We start from the raw sequence: 24,037 nt of genomic DNA on the forward strand, positions 1-24,037 counted from the left end.
CTTCAAGACATCGTGCAGTTGCCCACGGTCTTCTTCGGCCGTCTTCAAGAAGAGCTCCATCATCTTCCCGAGTTGTTCTTGGGAATCTGCTAACTTTTGCACCGCGGCCTCCATGCTTCCGGTTAATCCCACTTCTGACACCACTTGTGGGCTGGTGGGGGTAGCAGACCGGAATAACAAGCGTGGAGGCCGTATGTAGTGGGCTATTTCGTAGCCGGTGTTTATTAATGTACAAAGGTGCAATGGTATGAAACAAGGAAATAGAGAGTTCCAAAGGATTGCGGGTTCCGGGTCCGAGGTAGGGAGTCGTCCGGGTGTGGTCTTCCAGGGACAGCTGTTGGTCTTGACTGTAGTCGGGCCGATCCTCGAGGTGTCAATAGGCTCAGCTCCCGGACGGTGGTTCCTCGGAGGGGGGGAAAAGGAGAGAGAAAATAGGGCCGTTAGCTCTGTCGGTGGATCTAAGGATAAGATCCTGTTCCTTCACCGGAGTGTTGGGGCTAGAACGACTGTGAGGAAAGGGAGGGGAAGGTAAGAGGGGTGCAGATATAGCGCGGACAGGGAATAGGGTGACGTTGGTGTCGGGACGTGCAAGGGTATTTATCTACAGTCGTGATAGTGCCACTCTCACACGTATATACAGTCTATACACAGTGCACGGTGAATCGTGAGGAGGGGACTATCTTGTACACGGAGGTATTTACAGACTACTTATTTACAGACTCTCGTAACGCCTAATATTTACACACACACGGAACTGGTACTCACTTGGCCCGCCGCAACTCCGTCCTTGAGTTGCGGCCGCTCTCCAGCGTCCTCCTCTGGACTCCACCAGTCCTCCGTCCAGACCTCGTCTCCTGGTTCCGGATCGTCTCTCTTCTCCGGGGGTTCTTCGCACGCCGTCTCCTGCCACGAGTCTTCCTGCTTGAACGCTGTGTTGTTGGTTCTTCCGGCTTTTCCGTGATCCGCCTCCAGAAAGGGGGAGGATCTTCCGGGGTCGCGGGGATGTACTTCCGCTGTGTCGCGCGTTGGTACTGGTTCCTGCAGGGAAAGAGAAAGGGGTGGAGTCCGGGTTGTTTTGGTAGTCCAGGCAACAGGGGATTGTGGTGGTGATCGGGAGGGGAGACGTGATATCCGTGCTGACGGGGCCGTGCTCCCATCACAAGGTACCATGACGATCAAACAGAAAATGTTTGCCCTAGTGATATTGGCCAAAAAAGTAATCCGCAAATGGTGGAAGCTCACTTCCCTTGTGCGATACACTGAGGTGAGCAAGGTCCCGCTGGGCCTGCGGATATTCACTGTCACCACCTATAAATCCCCGTACCCGGGATTGCTGGAGAAGTAGGGGAATTTTACAGCTTAATCCTGTAAGGGAATTATTGATATTTTGGTGAAATATGCAGAGCTCGATCTAGCCCACAATCAAAGTGAATTGAAAGATTTGAGAGAAGATCAAGAAGATGCTGAAGACCAAGGCACATTGAAAGTGTTACAAACGAAAATGTCTGAGAGACTGATCAAATACAAGGAGGAAGTGAAACTCAAAATACAACAACAATTTCAGCATGAAAACCGCGATTATGCAGAGTGGAGGATCCTAACCGTCACAGGAAAGGGCATCTACAGAAAATAAATGCATCAGGAAGATACCCAGAAAAAAAACAAGATCGTATCTCTACAGAATCTAGTTCAGATGTCAGTACGGATAATGAAGATCTAGTTGATCAGGCTCAGAGGACAAAACCAACGATTTCAGAACGAGTACCGCCTTTTACGTCAGGCAAACAAACCCAGGAAAGATCGTCCCCCCTGCTAAAAGGAAAAGGAAGGGGCAGGGAAAGAGGTGCCAACAAAGGTGCATGATCAGAAGTGTGAGGGGGCGAAGTGTCGCAGACCGGGCAAACAACTCACCAGAAAAAGAAGAACTGAGCCCCGTTTGATGGTCATGAACTTGTTCGACTGTGAACTGACTGGCGATAAAATTTCATTTTTAGATTTGGGACTGTCATACTGTCCATGTTCAGGATTTAACTATGCCCACATATGTGATGATCTATGCTTGCTTAATAGGAAACTGAAATTGAGTAAAATGCATAAGCTGTCCAAACACAAACTCAGTTTACCCTCCTGTGATCTTTACATTGGGGTGGTAAGAGGGCTACTAGCACTGGAGGCATTACAGAGGGAAAGTGAATGATATGCTACAAATGTGGAATTGGAACAAGTCTTAGACACAGTGATTATTGACACAGACACCAAGTGGCGACGGCTTTAAACCTAAGTCATGTCTCATACCAACGCTACCACATGATAATCTGTATGTCTTCCTTGACATAGTGATCAAGGAATTACTCGCCCTGAGAGACAGGGGTCGGAGGACATCCAATAATGTTAACAACTGCCCAAAGAATATCCTTAGAGGTATTGAAAAGCGGCACCACCATAGAAATCAAACCCTCCGATAAGGTAGGCAAAGTGATTCTGGATACAAATATATATGAGGAGGAGATCATGCGACAGCTTTCTCAGAATGATTGCTATGAAGTAATTACTGACGATATGTATAAGGCCTCTGTACATGAGTATCAGGATCATTTGATGGAGTGGCAAAATAGGGGATCTTAGAGTATGATAAATACAACTTTCTAAGGTCAAATTACCTGAGTTCCATCATTTTATGTACTGCCCAAAGGGCATAATAGCACCACAAATCCCCTGGGGAGACTGATTTTCTCCTCCAATAAAAGCTTTCTTGAAAATACAGCTATATACATTGATTATTTCCCTTTTCCATTTGTGGCAGCTCTCCTGGCAAATTGCAGGGACAGTGAAGATTTTCTGTCTAAAATTCATAATTTGGAGTGGTCAGAGTCTTTTCTCATGACCAAAATTAATGTGGTTTCTTCATATACGTGTATAGATCATATGTTTGGAGTGAACATGTGTGAGCATTTCTTGAAAACAAGGCCAGCATGTTTTTTGGAATTCAGCAAAATGCTCATCAGTATGATTGAATTTTGTCTCAAGGAGAATATCTTTGTAGACGAAGGGGTCTTTTATCGGCAAAGGGTTGGGATAGCGATGGGCACCTGCTAACCCCCCCCCCAACTTTGCGAACCTCACGATGGGCTGGTGAGAGAAGTAGGTGGCCTGGGCAGATGACAACAGAATTACATGCAATACGTTTTGATTTGGACCCGTTATATTGATTATTATTTTTTTTGTTGTGGAATGGTCCGAGGTAAAAGGCATATGAGTATCTTGCAAGACTAAATGACAGCCCTTTTAATTTGAGATTCACAGTAACCATGAGCTCTCAGGAGATCTTCTTAGATGTCCAACCGTTGGTACAAGAGGGAATAGTATGTATGTCTGTACACTGCAAAGCAACGGCAGGGAATAACACTTTGCACTACAAGAGCCAGCACCTCAAAAAAACTTAACTGAGAGCATACTCTATGGGGAGACCTTAATACTAAAGAAAACGTGTAGTAATAATATTGAATTTTCAAAACAGACCTCTCAAATGAGTAGAAGATTGAGACAAAGGGGCTACACACCTAAGCTCTTAAGTGCAGCCTCTAAGAAATCAGAACCCCTCACCAGGGATCAGTTACTTTATTCAATTACCAAGTAGAACCCCTGGGGTTGGGGGATAATAAGTCCTATTGTTCTCTCTCTTATCAAGTCAGGAATCTGATGTGCAAACATTGGACTATTCTGAAAAACGACATTGTAAGTGGCCTAGAATTGCCTCCACAAATCTCTATCACCTATTGAAGAGGTATAACACTGGGGGATAAATTGACTCACAGTTGCTACCCTAGGGACCATAATACGGATACTTGGTTAATTAAACCCCAGAGATTTCACAAATGCAAGCACTGCTAAGCATGTAGATTCATCTCCAACACTACAGGGTATGTTATATCTGGTGGATACAAGAGAAAAATAGGTCATTTTTACAACTGTAGCTCTGACCACTGCTATACGTTTTAGTATGTCCCTGTCCACTTATGTATGCGGGCAGTACTATCTCCTACTTGGAAAACGTGTACTAGAGCACCTTCATTTGATCAGGAATGCCAATTTCACTTATTTCCTTGCAAGACACTTTTATGAGCAACATAATAGTGATGTGGCCAAACTGTTGTTCTTCGCAATAGATGGAATTCCAAGCAATTTGAGAGGTGGCAAATGGGTGGGGCAATTAAGACACCTCGAGTCCAGGTACATCTTGGACCCTAGACACAGTCAACAGCACGGCTGAATATATATATTATATATATTCTTCTAATCAAACGGAGCAGCGAGTGCGGTGAGAAAATCCCGGTGCAAAGGGAAAGCGTGGCAATATTTGTAACAGCTTGGTCCTCCCGTACTCGATACGCACCACCCAAGAGGCGCCCAGCAGTCAGTAAACGGGACTATGCGAAAAGGAATATATATATGTGATCAATGGACTTTGGGCTCGAAACGCGTCATGGCTGTGGTTTGTTTGAACAGACAATAAAATAACACAGCAGCAAATTGCGGTCTGAGCTCCTGTCTTCCGCTGCGAAGTGAGAAAGTGGGAGGAGTTGCTCTTTGATTCACTGCATTAAATAAATCAAACTTGGCATGAGCTATATCGAGAATCTGTGTTCCTGCTTTGTGCTCAATAGCACTTGGGAGCTTTCCGTGTGGATACATGTATGTGTGTGTATATGTATATCCATATGTATAGCTATATATTCAGTTAAAAAACAAATGTTACAGAGTAATTATAGTTAGGAAATTGAATTTTTTTTAAACGTAGAAATTCACTGAAAAAAACAAAGGTTACAGGGACTTTATAGTTAAGCTCAGATTTCACTTGTACAAAACCAGTGAAATTCAGCAGTTATAGTTACCTAAGCTAACTATAAAATACACCCCACAATGCACTGCTTATGACCTCACATATTACATCACTCATGACATAGTCAATGACAACACTGATGACATCTCAAATGACATCACTGATGACATCATCCAGTGTGTATAAGTGTTTTTAAGAGTTTATGGATGTTAAACATATATATATATACTAACCTACTACAAAAGTTCAGTTAATATACTAAGTGCACTATTACTGAGTGATACTGCTTTAGCATATATTTAGCGAGTGGCCTTGTGACTATATGTATCCTTCTGTGTATAGGTGTGTGTGAGTGGCTGTATGGGTGTATACGTGGTTGTGAGGGTAGCTGTGTGAGTGAGATGGTGTGTGAGTTGCTGTATTGGTGAGTGAGTGGGTATGTCAATGGTTGTATGGATGTGTGAATGATGGTTTGAGTGGCTCTATGGGTGGGTAACTGTTTGTAGGGACTGTATAAGTGAGTGGCTGGGTGTGTAAGTGGTTGTATGGGTGAATGAGTGGCTCTTTGAGTGGGTGATTGGTTAAGTGAGTTGGTGTGTGAGATGCTGTATTGGATAGTGAGTGTCTGTGTAAATGGCTTTATGGGTGAGTGAGCGGATGTGTGAGTGCTTGTATGGATGTTTAAATGAACATGTAAGTGGTTGTGTGGGTGTGCGAGTGAGTGTTTCAGTGCTTGTATGGGTTAGTGGCTGTGTTGTGAACCAGGATGGGTGAGTGAGTAAGTCAGTGACTAGGTAAAAAAATGGGTGTGTGTGTAGTTGTGTGGACAAGTGTGTGGCTATGTGACTGAGTGTACGGGTGAGTGACTGGTTGTATAAGTAGCTGTATGAGTGAGTAAAGAGCTTCAATGTTTTTCTTGTAGAGCTATTCTGTCTATCTCTGCATATTGAACCTGAATTTCCTATAGTCTCCTGGACGATTCTAGGTTACTTTGCTTCCAGTCTCATCATATTTAGATTGGGTTGATCATAACTGGGAGCTATTAATATTCGCAATCCCCTCGGAATTCTATCCAAATCCAGGTAACGCTGTAAGGATTTGTGCTCCCATCATTTGCCTTATTCTGATTTAGACAGTTTCTCTAATTGCCTGAATTTATCTTTAATGTTTTCATTCACTGGGTTTGTTGCAACTTGATGTGTTGTGAGGTTGCCTTGAAATGTATTGCCAAAAAGTTCAGAGGTTGCCGCCTCTCGGTCCCTAAGCGTGTCCGCCGACATTCGGAATTAAATCTGATATTTGTGCAGCAAGAATAGAGAGCGTTTTACTGTAAATCAGTCCCGCTATTGTTGCCGTGTGCACAACACTCTCCCCTCAATGCCGTATACCCTCCTACCTTCAATGTTCAATCCCCGACTAGCGCGTCTCCGACACAGTTCCACGAGGAGATTACTTCGGGTTGGGTTTATCTTTGGCCGCGGGGTGGGGGGGTGGGTGCTCGATGGTGACGATCTTTAACCTTGCAGGGAAAACAATCCAAATGCTTTCGGCTGAAAGCGCGAAAACATACACTTCCTGTATGTCATCGCCTCTTCGTGAGTGGGGGTCCGTGCTGGGCTGTCATTTCTACAGCGGGAGTGTGCTGTTTGAAGATTTTGCATATATATATATATATATATATATATATATATATATATATATATATATATATATATATATCTATATATATATATCCTACTGGTGGTCGCCAGTAGGTAGTTATAGTTAGGATTGTTTTCAATGTTAAATCTCAAAATTCTATTTGGAATAACTTTGGCGCCGGTTGACGAATCTGCCTGAAAATTTCCTCAAAATGGCCTCGTCGAGCTCCGGTCCTTCCCTGAAAGTTTGGGGGGGATGAGTCATGGGCCGAGATAAAAGGAGGGTCCCAAAACGCGTTTTCCCCATGTTAATTTCCATAGGGCGGTCGACCTCACTTTTAGCCTGAACCGCTGAGTGGATTTACACCAAATTTGGCAAAATTGTAGGGACTGGTAGCCCGATGTGCCTTTGCTATGTCTCAAGATATGTGCTCCAGTGGATTTTGAGTAATTTAGGTTTAAAAAAATATATATATCTATGGCAGCGCACTCCGGGGAGCGCTCCGGGCGCGCCACGCGACTTGCGCACAGAAAGCTGATTGGCTCTCGGGTGTCTGTAAACATTCCAAACAGTCCAGAGCGGCCGCCATCTTGTGTCTCGGTAGGATCGAGACACAAGAGGTGGCAAAAACAAAGGGGGAAATGACCATAAGGGGGCAAAGGGGGCAGGGGTAGACCCCCCCAGACCCCCTAGGTTTGATGTGGGGGTCATAAAAGGGCCCGCGGGGCAAAACAATATTTTCTTTTTTCGATTTTCGCGGGGGAAGCGCCCAGTACGCGCACCGGGGAGCGGACCGGGGAGCGTACCATGGGGGAAAAAGAAAGACAGTTTTTAAAAAATGTAGCATTTTCATATAAATTGGAGGTAGTTCTGAAAAGAACTGTTTTTTTTTTCTTTTTGTTGTTTTATATTTTTTGGGGGGTTTTTGGAACATTTTTTTGGGGGGGGATTTTCAGAACAATTTTATATTTTTTTGTATTTTTTCTGTGGTGAAACAAAAGACAGGGAATTGCAAACAGCTCAACTGGAGCAAAAAAATAGAAAAAAATTAAGGTTGCTTGCTGAAGTGATGGTTGTCTGCAGCTCGATTAAGTAAAGTGATGCTCTGCTCACCATATGATATAGTTTTGTTGCAATATATGCAAACAAATTTAAATTTTGAAAACTTTGTTTGGACATTAGGGACCATCTCCCTAGCCTCTGCACCCGATGGAGTGGGTTGGTTGGAGGTGGTGGAAGTAGAAGGATGGGGAGGGTTCTTGGTCAGTTGCCTGACTTCTGCTCTTGAATAATTGTTTGGATGCTTCCTCTGCATATGCCTTATCATCGTGTGGTTCCCAAACGAATATTTTTTGTTTGGGTTCCCTCTTGACAGTTATTGGTCACAGATGAGGCAAGTCACCTTTGCTGCATTTACTTTTTTGGTACCCCTTGGCATTTTGAAAAACTCCCAAATAAAATGTTCTTTGGGTTTGTATGGGGGATTGTCCTCAGGCAGATATTGCCTCTCCTCCTGCTCCTCTTCGTCGTCCTCTTCTTCATGACCACCAATGTGGTCTTGTGGTGGTCCTTGTGGTGGTGGTGGAGGTGGTGGTGGTGCAGATGCACCTGCAGCTGCTACTACTGAAGCCATTTCTCACAGAATGCAGGTCTTCTTCACTCAAACAACAAAGTGAAAATGAGGAAAAAAGGTGGGGTCTTTCATCATTTGGAAAACAAAACTGTTGTGAACCAATCAAAAGTGTTATTTTCAGGTCACATGACCCGACGCGCTTACGCTACGCGCCCAGGGGCGCGTTGCGTAAGCGCGTCGAATGCTTCCGGGTGCGTTTACGCCGTGCGTATCACGCGGACGCGGCTACGCGATACCTCACGATCATGTTTTCGTTCGCGACATTGGCGCTAACGGGACGCATCCCGGTTCGCGCACCGGGGCGCTTCAAACGAGTACGCTCTCCGGGGCGCTCACGAGGGCGCGCACCGGGAGCGCTCCAAGGCAAAAAAATAAATAAAAAATAAACAAATAAAAAAAAAAATGGGAAAAATTGTAGGGATTGGTAGCCCGATGTGCCTTTGCTATACTCAAGTGTTTTTTACGAAAATTAACTTTAAAAAAATATATATATTGTGCTACATTGGGCTATATATATGTTAGATCCCAAATGTAGCCCAAATGTAGCCCAAATGTAGCCCAATGTAGCCCAATGTAGCCCGAAGATGGCCACCAGAGACAAAAAAAAACAAATGTAGCCCAAATATCAGCCATATGTAGCCCAACTATAGCCCAATGATAGAATGTACCAGAGTGTTCTAAAGAACAACTAGAGCGTTAACAGTCTTACTTATAAAGTGAGACTTATAGTTAGGAATTAGCATTTAAAAAAACCTATGAAATTCACTGAAAAAACATAGGTTTCACACCAGTTATACTTAGGAATTAGCATTTAAAAAACCTATTAAATTCACTGAAAAAAACATAGGTTTCACACCAGTTATAGTTACCTGGAAATTTTACTGACATAAAACCATTGAAATTCCACGTTCTAGTTAGTTGGACTCACTATAACTTGCGCGCCTGCAATGCACTGCTGATGACGTCACATATTACATCACTCATGACATGGTCAGTGACATCACTCATGACATCACTGATGACTCCATCCTTGTGACAGAGTGACAGGCCTCCTTTCAGTATAATGTAAACCTTGAAACACATTCAAAAATAGAAACTAACATTTACAAAAAAGTGGAGATACCTATACCAGTTACAACATCCAGTTCAGTAATTCCACCATTTATATACACATCCACTCATTCACCAACAGTTCTATATAGTCATTCATACATATACTCACTTATCATATGTAGTGAGACACCTTTACATCCGTTAACACACCGACAGTCTTCCAAAAGTTACTCACACACATACTCACACATGCAAATAAACTATTGAACATCTATTTATTTGCATTTACAGCTATACACACACTAGCACATTACTTCTAAGGAAACTTACACATACTTACTCTCTTAAACAATCACTTATAGAAACACATACTTATTTAAACAGGAACTCTTTCAATCTCTCACTCTCACATATACTCACTTATATACATCAATACTCACATATACTAGATTAAAACATATGTAGTTACTCATAAAGACACTAGTGAGACAGTCATTCACTCACTAACACACACATATACACACTCTTCCACCCATACAGTCCTGCACATATGCTGTCTTCAAAACAAATACAAACAGTGAGTTAGTCATTGATGCATCTATGTGCTAAGTAACACCCCCACCAAACCATACAGACGCTCATACTGATACTAAAAAAACATCTAATAACACATATACACACACATGTAGCTACTCACCAACCCATGCAGCCACTTATACACAAAGTGAAACACTGATACAAACATTTAAATATTTAAACAATACTCGCTAATATATGTATTCACTAAGATACACTTAATAAGCCAGTTAACTAATCAAGTTTTTTTTTTAAAAACATCCATTAAGATACTTATTTAAACATTTATTCTTCCATCGACCTTTACATATACATATATAAAACATATTTATTTTTTCAGAAAGACACACATTCACTGGATGGTGTCATCAGTGATGTCATGAGTGATGTCACTGACCATGTCATGAGTGATGTAATATGTGACGTCATCAGCAGTGCATTGCAGGCGCGCAAGTTATAGTGAGTCCAACTAACTATAACGTGGAATTTCAATGGTTTTATGTCAGTAAAATTTCCAGGTAACTATAACTGGTGTGAAACCTATGGTTTTTTCAGTGAATATATATATATATAACATTATAGTTAGTAAACCTTTATTTATTCTTTCTATACAAACCTAACTTAAGCTACACAAATATTGGAATTTCTAAAGTTATGTTATGGTTATGTATGGTTATACCTTAATGTATAATTTACGGACTCTAGCGTGGCATGTGGTTGAATGTAGTTTAGACCGACCCAGTGAGAAAATGGCTGAATGGAACACTACCTCACATCACACAAATGATTGTCTGAACTGCTACTGGCTCCTTGATGAGAGAGTTGAAGCCCAAGAAAGGGGAAGGGGAAGGATCCACACACCAGTTCACTTGGGCCCACCACGGCTGTCCCCTCCCCCACCAGGTACAGTCACTTAGGAGCAGTGCTGGTCTGCAACTGCGCTGCCAATATCCAGCAGCCCAATCGGAAGGCCTCACTCGCCTGTATCTAGGGCCCACAGAGAGAGGAGATCAATGGCAATGGGGGGAAGGCTACCAAGACTCGCCGCGACCTCCAAGTCATCCCCAATCATCAGGGGGCCTGCCGGTATGCGCCGGAGGCGTGGAATCTTCTGACGCAGCCGGGGCTATCACCCCGGCTACGCTAGCACATCCCTGGCTAAGCGGGCCTGCCGCCCCGTAGCAAGTGGTTCACCCACCCACCCACCACCGATAATTGTTGGAGGCGCAGCGGCCTGCCACCAACCTCGCTGCAGTTCCCAGCCGACATTCCCTTTCACCACCGAGTCAGGAGGCCCCAAAGGTCCCATGGGGCGTTGCACCTCCTTACCAACGTAGGTGAGTCCTTTCCCAGGCCGCCAGAAGCCTGAGCAGCCAGGCCACAAAACCCGACCCGGTCCCAAATCCTCCCACACAGCCCGCACCTCACTGCCCTGACCAGGTCTCCGCGCCGGGGGTGCCACTTACCGCTGCACGACATCCATGGGGCCGGGAAGTCTCCGGGGTGTTACCACCAGGCGCAACAGGGCCCAACCACAACAGCAGCACCGCTCGCTGGGCAGGAGCGGGACCAGGGTGCAGCACGCTCCGCTGCTCCCCAGGCGATCTACACACTCGTTATTCCCCACATCCACTGTCGCCTCAATCCTGGAGTCACAGAAGGCTGAGATTCCCCTCTGCGAAGCATGACGGGCAGGATAATCATCATATGGCTGGTCGACTGCTGGGAGCTCTCCTATGGCACGCCTGCGATCTTTGCCCACCAGGCCCTGATTAGAACAGTTTGCCTCCGAAGAGAATCTCAATGTCATCAGTTTTGCCCGTTGGAATTTCAAAGGCGGCTCTCACTCAGAGACACCTTTTGTCTGAGGTGGAGCTCAGGCCTCTTGTATGCCTTTCCACCCATACTACTGCTGCCCTGAGTTCTCAAGAAGATCAGGAGCGACCAGGCCCAATTCATTCTTGTGGCTCTGGAAGTTTGGAATGCTGAGCTTCTGAAAATGAGCATCGATACTCCGATCAGGCTGCACCTTCAGTAGGATCTTCTATCGCAGCAGCAGCAGTGGAGGGTCTTCCACCGAACCTGCGAATCCTCCGCCTCCTTGCATGGAGATTGAATGTCGACAGTTGATCGCTTTTGTCCTTCCTCCCGAAGTTTGTACAGTTATTCTGGCAGCCAGGTGGCCCTTCATTAAAACGATATATCCCAGCTGTTGGCAAAGATTTGTGAAATATTGTACAGACAAGTCTATTGACCCTCTTTCTGCCTCTCTTTATGATATTCTACTCTTTCTTCTTACCTATGCCCAGTAGGGCTCTGCTCTGAGTGCTCTCAAAGGTTATCTTTCTGCTCTGTGTGCTTTCCTGCGGCTGCCTGACCAACCCTCTTGATTCAAGTCACTATTATTAATAGGTTTCTGAAAACCCTTGTAGATCTGATTCCTCCTTTGCCCTTCATCATGCCTTAGTGGGATCTGAACCTGGTTCTCACTTACCTCATGTGTGCTCCATTTGATCCATTACACAATTGTTCCCTCTGGCTGCTTACCTTCAAATACAGCCTTTCTAGTGGAAATAACATCTGACCAGAGGATAAGTGAGCTGCAGACTATATCATCCAAGCCTCCCTATCTTATGGTATTTACGAATTAAGGTGGTGCTTCGCACTCGGACTTCTTTCCTGCCTAAAGTGGTGCCCCCATTCCATTCGGGACAATCTGCCACCCTATCCATTGACCCCCTGCTCCTTCAGACGTAAGAAGCATGGAGGCCTGAGATTCTCTACCCAGGCTCCAGTTCTTTGGAACTCCCTCCCCCTAGCACTCCGCCTTCTTCCCTCCTGTGCTCACTTCAGAAAATTACTTAAAACTCTTCTCGTTAGCTCACAACTAGTTGGCTCCGCTCTGTACCTCTCAGCCCTACCACTCTAGCGCCAAGAAACCGTAGGTGAACGTGAGCTCTACAAATCCCATTTATCATATCATATCATATCATATCATACCTATCCTCCTTTGATTCTTCTCCACATCCCTCTAAAGAGGAGGAACAACTCCACCGCCTGGACCCAAAAAGAGCATTGTTCTACTTTGACCGCACAAAAGAGTTCTGGGTGGACGATCAACTCGTTGTGGCCTATATAGGAGCTAACAAAAATGGTGTTCCAGTCCTGGACATCCACCAGGCAGGAACGTGGGTGTCCCTGCACACGTTTTCCAAGCACTACTGCCTGAACAGTAATTTCCACAGGGATGGGCATTTCGCACGTTCGGTCTGGCAGGACTTCTTAGTCTAGTCAATTTGTCTGCAGCCCACCGCCTGGATGCTATGGCTTGGATATCTATTCAAAGATAAGGAATCTGCAGCTAAAAGTTCTATCAAATGAACAAGTTACTTACCTTCGGTAACGCATTATCTGGTAGAGACGATATCTAGTTGCAGATTCCTTTATCTCCCCATGTCTCCCTGCTCTGCGAATACATTTATAGGGCTGGGGTTTCTCCCTTTTGAGCGCCCTTGTTTAGACACACACTAGTCAGTTCACTTTATGGCTCTGCACTTCTGGCATGGAAAGTATGAAAATTAACTGATGTCCGCCAACGTGAGTGGCACCTATATAGGTGACCACAACATCATATACGGTGCCAGCGGCGCCACACAGAATCAAACGGAACCACCCAACAGCGCGCGGGGGTACTGCTTACGCAAAAGTTTCCAGATCCAGTCTGATGCCTGGGAAATTCAAAGGTTAGGAATTTGAAGCTAGATGTTGACTCTACCGGATAATGCCTTGCCGAAGGTAAGTAACTTGTTCTGCAGTGCTGAGTTTCATTTCTTACATCAAATAAACCGAGCGCTATAACCAGTGATTCTGCTTCCACCTCAAGAGTGAAAGGGTTAAGAGACAGACAACTGAATACATCTGATTTAGGCATGAGACATCCTGGTAGTTTTAAGTTTGCTAAAAATAAAAAGTACAAACTTTTTCTAATGGATGGTGTCTAATGGTAGTTGTTTTAGGATTGGCATTATGTTACTAGCCATGATGGCGGGCAAGTTGCTGTTGAAAGCAAATGCTATATAAGTTATTTGAGACCTGGCCATAGTGCATTTCAAAAAGCACCTCGAGGTAAATCCACGCTTTCCTATTTGACCTAGTAAGCTTTTATCCTGCAAACTAAGAATTTCAGTTGAGGAGAAATGAGTGGAAGCATGTTTGGCTTGGCTTACTTTGGCCTAGGCATTGTTAACATGAAGAAGTGACGTCCTCAAGGGCTGTCCAGAAGCTACCCCAATATGGAAAATGAAAAAAGTGAGTAGATAGAACAGAGGCAAGTTGAGTTAGCCAAATGTGAAAGTTAGGTACTTTAGGACGTTTATTTGAGAACTTGCAAAAATGGAAAAGATGCAACAGTACTAACATAATGATTGTGGAATAAGGAGATAAATCATTAAACCTCTGCTTGCCTCATTAGTAATTGTGATTAATATCAGACATTTTGTACTACCAGTAAGCCTCTATTCTGCATTAGAATGTAAGGATATTCTTTATTTATTTTTCTTTATATGTTAATATGCTACGGATTCTGTGATGTGACGAAATGTTCTTTTATTCTAACTTCAAGATTTTTTCTATATAGAAACACAAAAGTATTTTATTATGAATGCATGTAGATGAATAAAGGTTAAGAAAGGGTTGATAGAAGAAACACAGATGCAGCTTAAAAGGCGGATAGAATTAAAGTTATACCAAGGAGGAACATATTTAGTTGTTCTGATATAAAATTCATCTAGGTTTGGGGGCAGTTAACCTCTGACCAGCTGCAAGGGGGCTGGGGTTTTCATCTATTTGATCTCATACAAGGCCCTTTTGTCACTCTGTGGTTGTTGAGTTTGTAATCTTATGTAGTAAGTCACGATTTGAAATAGCATTTTTTGTAGCATAAAATAAATAGCAGTCAAACCTATCTTACTTCTACTCCATGATCTAAGCAGGTTCTTTAATTTCATATTTGTTATTATTCTCATTAGGAACAGCAGGTTTTGCAGGGGATGTTGCAGCTACCAAAATAGTGGAGCTGTCCAAAAAGAATCGCGAATTGTCTGCTGAAACCGAGAAAGAAAAAACTAAAGTTAAACAATTGAGCAACAGAGTGAAAGAGCTTGAAAGAGAGGTAAGGGTATCTTTTCAACATTGTTCTTTTAGTCGGTGTATTTGTGCCAGTAATCAGAGATTGATAAGTGTTACTTTTATGCTTGACAACTGAACCAATGAGCTGGCGGTCAGCCGTTTAGGGCTATCACTCAACATGTACTGACAGAATTCCCATTTATGACTTGAGAATTTCTTTAATGAGGGATCAGTGACCACAAAAATCAGGCACTGTATTTGTCTTTTGCCTACTTTATTCTAAAAGATTGTTTAAAAATACGGGGGGCTCATGGGGCCCCCGCATACATTAAATTCTTGCCCGGGGGTGGCGGTCCCCAGGGCTGGGGTGCCTGAGAGCCCCCCACCCATTTTTAAATAGCCCGGGGGGGTGGCGGTCTCCGGGGCTGCAGGGGGGCCCTGTGAGCCCCCCGCATACATTAAAATCGAGCCCCGGGGGTGGCAGTCCCCGGGGCTGGGGGGCCTCAGAGCCCCCCCAGTTAACATTTTAACGCCACAGGGGTGGCGGTCCCTGGGGCTGGGGGGGCCATGAGAGCCCCCCCACCCATTTTGAAAAAGCCCCGGGGGGTGGGGGTCCCAGGGGCTGCGGGGGGTACCGTGAGCTCCCCGCATATATTAAATTAGAGCCCCGGGGGGTGGCGGTCCCCGGGAGAGTGTGGGTGGCATTGGGACCCCCCCACACTATTTTTTCAATAACACCCTCGGGATTTGGCCCCCCGGGGGCAAATTAACATACTTACAGCGGGAGACTGCGTTTCTTTTTTTTTTAATATCACTAGGATGCGCGGATCCTACGCGGATCCTACGCGCATCCTGCGAATTCTTTTTAAAAAAAATATTTTTTGGGGCCCTGAGCAGGCCTAGGGGGTCAGGGTGTGTCTCACCCTGCCCCCTTTTCGCGTGTTTCACGTTTTTTGTTTGGTTTCTTGTGCCTCGGTTCTACCGAGGCACAAGATGGCTGCCAACACTTCCTGATTTGGAGTGTTGACAGCCAATTCAAAAGCAGCTCGTGCACGGCAGGGTACGTGCAGGCTCCGCGTAGGGTACGCGGACCCTCCGAGCCCATAGATATATATGTACATTTAAATGTCATTTTCTCAGAAACTACTGAACAGATTTACACCAAATAAGCAAAAGGCACGAGCCTGAACTGAGGACTACCTCTTTGCCAAATTTGGTGTAATTCCGTTCAGCCGTTCGGGCTGTAGCCGTGGCTAAAGGTCCTATGGGAAATTGCATGTGGAAAACACGTTTTGGGACCCCCTTTTTTTCTCGACCCCCGCTTGACCAATCACCCCCAAAGTTTCAGGGAAGGAGCGGAACTGAGCTGGCCAAAAGTTTGGAAAATTTCGCGCAGATTCATCAATTGGCGCCAAAGTTATTGTCAATAGAATATTGCGGATTTCCTGTGCATAACAGGTCCTAACTATAACTACCTACTGGCAACCGCAAGTAGGTAATATATGTACATATATGTGTGTGTGTGTGTATATGTATATATATATACAACGCAATCTTCATCACCTCCAGTTTCTCGAAATGAAGACACGGACCCCAGGCTGCAGTAAGGGAGCTTTTATTCAACCTCTCAGGCGACGCGTTTCGAGCAACTCGTGCTCTTGATCATATATATATATATGTGTGTGTGTGTATATATATATATATATATATATATATATATATATATATATATATGTATGTATTTATATGTGTGTATATCTGTGTGTATATGTGTGAGTGTGTATATGTGTGAGTGTGTATATATAAGTGTATTACCTACTGGCTGTTGCCAGTAGGTAGTTATAGTTAGGACCTAGTTTCCATAGGAAAATTGCAACATTCTATTCCCAATAACTTTGGCGCCAGTTGACGAATCTTTACGAAATTTTCAAAATTGGGGCGCACCAGTCCGCTCCAATCTTGAACGTTTCGGGGTGATTCAGCAAGCGGGGTCCCAAAGCATGTTTTCTCTGTTATTTTCCATAGGAAACTTTAGACACGGCTACAGCCCGAACTGCTGAACGGAATTACACCAAATTTGGCAAAAGGGTAGCCCTTGGTTTAGGAAGAACTCTTTTTGTTAAATGGTGTAAATCCGTTCAGTAGTTGCTGAGAAAATCAAAATGAAAACAATATCGATATATAGAGGCGCAGTGGATCTGCGCACCCTCCCGATCACGAGCTTCATGCTAATTGGCTGTCAACACTCCAAACCCTGAAGTGTTGGCAGCCAAAAAAAGGTGCAAAACAAGGGGGCAGGGTAGAAACACCCTGAACCCCTAGGCCGCTCAAAAATAATCGGTGAGATTTGCGCACCCAGCGCAAATATTGGCCAAAAATGTTTAAAAAAAGGAAGCACGGGCTCTTGCGCTTCCTTATTATTTAGCCCCCAGGTGGGCCAAGTCCCTGGGGCATGTTAAATTGAAATTGCGGGGGCCCAGGCAGGCTCCCGCAGCCCTGGGGACACCGCCAGCCCCGGGGCTTTCCGTAAATATTTGCGGGAGTCACAGTCTCCTGCAACCATTGGTCCGACACCCCTCTGGGCTTTATTTTTTTGTGTGTGGGGGGCCACCAAGGCCCCCCCAAGCCCCGGGGACTTCCACCCCGGGGCTTTTATTAATTATTTTGCGGGGCTCACGGCCCCCCGCTGCCCGGGGACTGCCACCCCCCGGGGCTCCTATTTTTGTAATGCTACCTGTGTGGGGGGGCTCAAGCCCCTCCACACGCCCCGGGGACCGCCACCTCCCCGGGGCTCTAATTGTTCAAATTTGGGGGTCCGTGATAGACCCCCAAGTCCCGGGGACCGCCACCCCCGGGGCTTTCATCAATAAATGTGTGGGGGGCACACAACCCCCCTCGCTGCCCCGGGGACCACCACCCCCTCGGGTCCTATTTTTGTAATGCTACCTGAGTGGTGTAAAAAGGGGCATGGCCTCTGAACACCTCTTTGCAGCGCAGCTCCCTGGCGCATACTGGAGGTACCTGGTAGGCTAGTTTGCCCCCAGTGACCTTAAGGATTGAAGAGGAATTAATTCTCCAACGTAAAACGCGCTACAGGACGTGTTTGCACACATGTCACCTCAGGCCCTTCCTTTACCACTGTGCAAACGCACCCCCTGGCGAGTTGTAAGTTGGGGAATTAATTCCCCTTGAATACTGAGGGTCCCTGGGGGCCAACTAGCCCACCAGGTACCTCCAGTATGCACCAGGGAGCTGCGTTGCAGAGAGATGTTCAGAGGCCATACCCCTTTTTACACCTCTCTGCAATGCAGCTCTGTGGAGCTTACTGGAGGTACCTCGCGGGCTAGTTGGACCCTAGGGACCCTCAGGATTCAAGGGGACTTTATCCCCCAACTCAAAACGCGCCACAGGGTGCATTTGCACAGTAGTGAAGGGAAGAGGCAGGACTGATGTGACGTGTGCAAACACACCCTGTGGTGCGTTTTAAGTTGGGGAGTTAGCTCCTTTTGAATCCTGAGGGTCCCTGTGGGCCAACTAGCCCACCACTTACCTCCTGTAAGCGCCACTGCTCTGCGCTGCGTTGCAGAGAGGTGGCCCAGGCCTTGCCCCTTTTTACACCACTCTGCAACACAGCTCTGTGGCGCTTACTGGAGGTACCTAGTGGGCTAGTTAGACCCTAGGGACCATCAGGATTCAAGGGAACTTAGGGCCAGATGTAGGTAAGTAACATTTACCGAATCTTAATTACCGAAAATTACCGAATTTTACCGATTCGGTAATTAAGATTCGGTAAATGTGAGGGGTTGGTATGTAGGGAATCCAGATGTTCCCTTTTACCGAATCGGTAAAATTCGGTATTTACCGATTCGGTAAATACCGAATCGGTAAAGCCTATTGATTCCTATGGGCTTCAAAGCCCATAGAAATCAATAGGCTTTACCGATTCGGTATTTACCGAATCGGTAAATACCGAATTTCACAAGGGTGCAGGGGGTGTCACTTTGACACCCCCTGGCACCCCCTAAACAGAATTGGGTGCCATGTGGCAGGCATACAAGCCCTAGGGGCAGGTCTGCCTGTCATATGGCACAGGTGTGCATGCACACATGTGCATGCACACCAGAATCGGTATTTTACCATCAAATAGTATTTGATGGTAAAATACCGATTCTGTAATGCTTGTGGGACTCAGAAGAGTCCCACCTACATATCAATTTTACCGAATGGGAAAAAATACTGATTCGGTATTTTACAGAATCGGTAAATTTACCGATCGGTAAATTTACCGATTCTGTAAAATACAGGGCCCTACATCTCAAATTGCATTTACCGGTCGGTAACGGCCGAATTCGGCCGTTACCGACCGGTAAATGCCTACCTACATCTGGCCCCTAATCTCCAAACTTAAAACGACCACAGGGCATGTTTACAAAGTGGTGAAGGGAGGGGACGTAGCCTGAGGTGATGTGTGCAAACACGCCCTGTGGCGCGTTTTAAGTTGGGGAAATTATTTCCCTTCAATCCTGAGGGCCCCTTGGGTCCAACTAGCCCACCAGGGGCTTCCAGTAAGCGCCACTGCGCTGCATTGCAGAGAGGTGGTCCCGGCCGTGCCACTTTTTACACCTCTCTGCTACGCCGCTCTGTGGCGCTTACTGGAGATACCTGATGCGCTAGTTGGACCCAAGGGACCCTCAGGATTCAAGGGGACTTTATCCTCAACTTAAAACGGACACAGGGCGTGTTTGCACACATGTCACCTCAGGCCCCCCCTCCCTTCACCAGTGTGCAAACACGCCCTGTGGAGCGTTTTAAGAGGTAGTTTTAATCCCCTTGCCCTATTATGTTCTAGGGTCTTACAGAGGAGGTCATGCTAATCTGAGGGGTTCCCCAAAGCATAGTGTTTCCTAGTATATGTAGGTGTCTTCACTGTATTCTAAGTGTCTTTTAGCATAGCACTGGCTCTAGGTCTGGTTATTCAAATTTAATTACCACCAGTACTCGTCTGAAAAAGTTGTGGGTACAGGAGGACTTTCGGCTCCTCTGTTGGTTCTTTCTGCACATCTCTTCTTCTTGCAATTTTCTTCATCTTTGTGGACTTCTGTTGCTTCTTTCTGTATTTCTTTTTTTTGTTTCTGTGTGTTGTTTCTTCTTTCATCACATGTCCTACCTCTGTAGGCATAGTTAGAAACTAGAATTTAAAAAACCTTTGAATTTCACTGAAAAAAACATTGGTTTCAGGCACGTTATAGTTAGAAATTAGCATTTAAAAAACCTTAGAAATTCCCTTAAAAAACATAGGTTTCAGTCACGTTATAGTTAGAAATGAGCATTTAAAAAACCTTAGAAATTCCCAGAAAAAACATAGGTTTCAGGGGTGTTCTAGTTAGTTTTCACTTGTACAAAACAATAGAAATTCCCCCGTTATAGTTAGTTCATCTAACTATAACTCGCGCGCCCGCAATGCACTGCTGATGACGTCACATATTACATCATTCGTGACATGGTCAGAGACCTCACTCATGATATCACTGATGACATTATCTTTGTGATAGAGTGGCAAACCTCCTCTCACCCTAATATAACCTTTGATATACACACACTCAAAAATACAAACTAACATTTTCAAAACAATGGACATACCAATACCAGTTACAACACACCACACCTATTCAGAAATTCCAAGATCTACGTACACATCCACTCATTCACCAACAGTCCTATACAGTCACTCATATATGTTCTCACTCATCATATGTACTCATACACCTATACATCCTGTTACACACCGCCACTCCATAGAGTTACTCACACACATAGTCACACATGCACACAAAGTATCAAACATCCATTTACTTGCATATACAGTTATACACACACTACCACACTTACTTCTACAGAAACTTACATATACTCACTCTCTTAAATAATCAGTCATAGAAACACATACTTATTTATACAGTAACTCTTCCAAATCTCTCTCTCACATATACTCACTTTTATACACCAATATTCACATATACTAGTTTAAAACATATGTAGTTACTCATAAAGACACTATTGACAGTCATTCACTCACTAACGCACCCATACACACACTCATCCACCCATACAGTCCTGCACACATGTTGTCTTCAACACATACAAACAGTGAGTCACTCATTCATGCATCCATTCACTAATAGCCCCCACCTAACCATATAGACACTAAGACACTCATACTGATACTCAAAAACCAACTAATAACCCATATAGACACTCATGTAGCTACTCACCAACCCATGCAGCCACTTATACACAAAGTGAGAGACTCATGCAGATATTTACATATTTAAACATTACTCACTAACCCATGTATTCACTAAGATAGATACCCATTTATTCTTCCATCGACCTTGAGATATACATATATAAAACATATTTAATTTTCAGAAAAACACACATTCACTGGATGATGTCATCAGTGATGTCATCCGTGATGTAATTCAAGATGTTATCAGTGATGTCACTGCCCATGTCATGAGTGATGTAATATGTGACGTCATCAGCAGTGCATTGCGGGCGTGCAAGTTATAGTTAGCTGAACTAACTATAACGGTGGAATTTCTATGGTTTGTAGGAGTGAAATGTCCAACTAACTATAACGCCCCTAAAACCTATGTTTTTTCAGTGAATATATATATATGTGTGTGTGTGTGTATATTCACTGAAAAAAACAATGGTTACAGGGACGTTATAGTTAGGTTCAGATTTCACTCAAGCTCAACTCTGACGAGACCTAAGTACTCATTATGGGATGCTAAGGAAGATCTTCTGGTGGATCCCCACCGAGACCAGAAAGACCGTCACCCAGGCCCTCGTCACCAGCCGACTGGACTACGGCAACGCCCTCTACGCCGGTACCACCGCCAAGCTCCAGAAGAGACTCCAGCGGATCCAGAACGCCTCAGCCAGACTCATCCTCGACATCCCACGAACCAGTCACATCTCCAAACATCTGAGAGACCTTCACTGGCTCCCCGTCAACAAAAGAATCACCTTCCGCCTCCTCACCCACGCACACAAAGCCCTACACGACCAAGGCCCGAGCTACCTCAACAGCCGAGTCAACTTCTACGCTCCCAAACGCCACCTCCGATCAGCCAACCACGCCCTCGCCGCCGTCCCCCGCACCCGAAGAGCGACTACAGGAGGAAGGTCCTTCTCCTACCTGGCCGCCAAGACCTGGAACTCCCTCCCGACCGACCTGCGCCTGACCCAAGACCACCTCTCCTTCAGGAAGAAGCTGAAGACCTGGCTGTTCGAGCAGTAGCGGCACCCCCCCCCCCCCCAGCGCCTTGAGACCCTACGGGTATGTAGCGCGCTTTATAAGTGTCAATGATTGATTGATTGATTGACCCACCCCTTCAGCCTGGGACAACTCCCGGTGCCAAGCCGCTCTGGGATCCGCTCCCACCCCGACAGACAATGCATGCAACCGTGGCATCAAACTGGACTCCTCGCTCACAATGAACTACCAAATCAACACAGTTTCCTCAGCCTGCTTCCACACACTCTGCCTGCTCCGAAAGACATTCAGATGGATCCCTCCAGAATCCAGTAAGACAGTCACCCATGCACTCATCAGCAGACTCGACTATGGCAACACACTCTATGCCGGTGTCACCTAGAAACAGCTCAAGAAACTACAGAACGTTCAAAGCACCGAAACCAGACTGGCCCTCAACATCCCACACCGCAGCCACATCATGCAACACCCCCGACAACTCCACTGGCTCCCAGTCAACAAGAGAATCACCTTCAAGCTCCTCACACATGCCTACAAAAATCTCCACGATGAAGGGCCAGCGCACCTGAACCACTGCCTCGCATTCCACGTACCTGCCAGACAACTCCTTTCCGCCCAACTCGCCCTAGCCTCCATCCCCAGGATCTACAAGACCAGAACCGGAGAAGGTTCTTTATCCTACCTCGCCACCCTGACCTGGAACACCCTGCCCCTCCACCTCAGGCAGACCGCGTCGCTGACCCAATTCAAGAAGGACCTCAAAACCTGGCTCTTCAAAAGATCCCCTACCAAAAGGGAACAGCAACCCCCCTCCAGCACCTTGAGACCCTCACCGGTGAGTAGCTGTGCTTTAGAAGCCCCTGATTGATTGATTTGCTCGTACAAAACCAGTGAAATTCGGTAGTTATAGTTACTTGAGCTAACTATAACTTATGCCCCCACAATGCACTGCTTATGATCTCACATATTAAATCACTTGTAACATGGTCAGTGACATCACTGATGACATATCAAATGACATCACTGATGACACCATCCAGGGAGTGTAACATATATACTAAGGTACTACCAGTGTTAAAGTAGTATACTAGGGGCCAGATGTATGACCCTAAATTGCATGCGCAAACGGGTTTGCGACCCGTTTGCGCATGCAAAATGGCCCAGGGCCATGTACAATTCGATTTAGGATTTGCGAGTCGCTATTAGGAAGGGGCGTTCCCATCCTAATAGCGTCCGCAAAGCAATGTATAAATGTTTTGTGACAGCAATTGTGGTCGCAAAACACTTGCAAATTACTCGGAAATGACCACCCTCTTCTAGAGGGTGGTACTGCAGTCGCATGGACCCCTTCCACTTTGTGACTGTCTATAAAAATAAATATTTTTTAAGGGCAGGCAGTGGTCCCAGGGACTACTAACCGCCCTTAAAAAATTTAAAAGCAGTCTCAGACATGGTGGTCTGCTGAGACCAGCAGGCCACCATCCCTCTGAGGGCCTGTCATTCCCAATGGGGTCGCAAATTGCCAGAGGCTCATTAATATTCATGAGTCTCGCAATTTGCTACCCCATTGGGAAACGCAAACAGTGTTAAGCACACTGTTGTACATGCCAAATAACGCCTTGTAAATTGTGAGTCTCAAACGAGTCGCAATTTGTGAGGTGCTATTTTGCAGGTCGAACTTCTGGCCCCTAGGTGTACTACTAATGAGTGATACGGCTTTTGACATGTTTTTAGTGAGTGGCTGTGTGACTGTATGTATCTGTTGTCGTGGGGTAGCGGCGGACCGGAATAACAGGCGTGGAGGCCGTATGTAGTGAGCGATGTCTATTTATTAGGGGGTTGCACAAAGTCACGGGTAGACCAGAGTCTGGGAGGGGGTGTC

General features: G+C 45.4%; 1 protein-coding gene across 1 annotated transcript in view; it reads left to right on the forward strand.

Annotated features, from left to right (window-relative positions):
• The window catches only part of CCDC13 (coiled-coil domain containing 13), a 498,753-nt gene that overhangs the window by 82,916 nt on the left and 391,800 nt on the right, over positions 1-24,037 (forward strand). The window contains exon 4 of the mRNA XM_086941089.1: positions 14,771-14,913. Coding sequence (XP_086797215.1) covers positions 14,771-14,913 — 143 coding nt within the window. The remainder of the gene's footprint in view (positions 1-14,770; positions 14,914-24,037) is intronic.

Source organism: Lissotriton vulgaris, chromosome 10 (assembly GCF_964263255.1).
Source record: "Lissotriton vulgaris chromosome 10, aLisVul1.2, whole genome shotgun sequence".
Classification (NCBI taxonomy): domain Eukaryota; kingdom Metazoa; phylum Chordata; class Amphibia; order Caudata; family Salamandridae; genus Lissotriton; species Lissotriton vulgaris.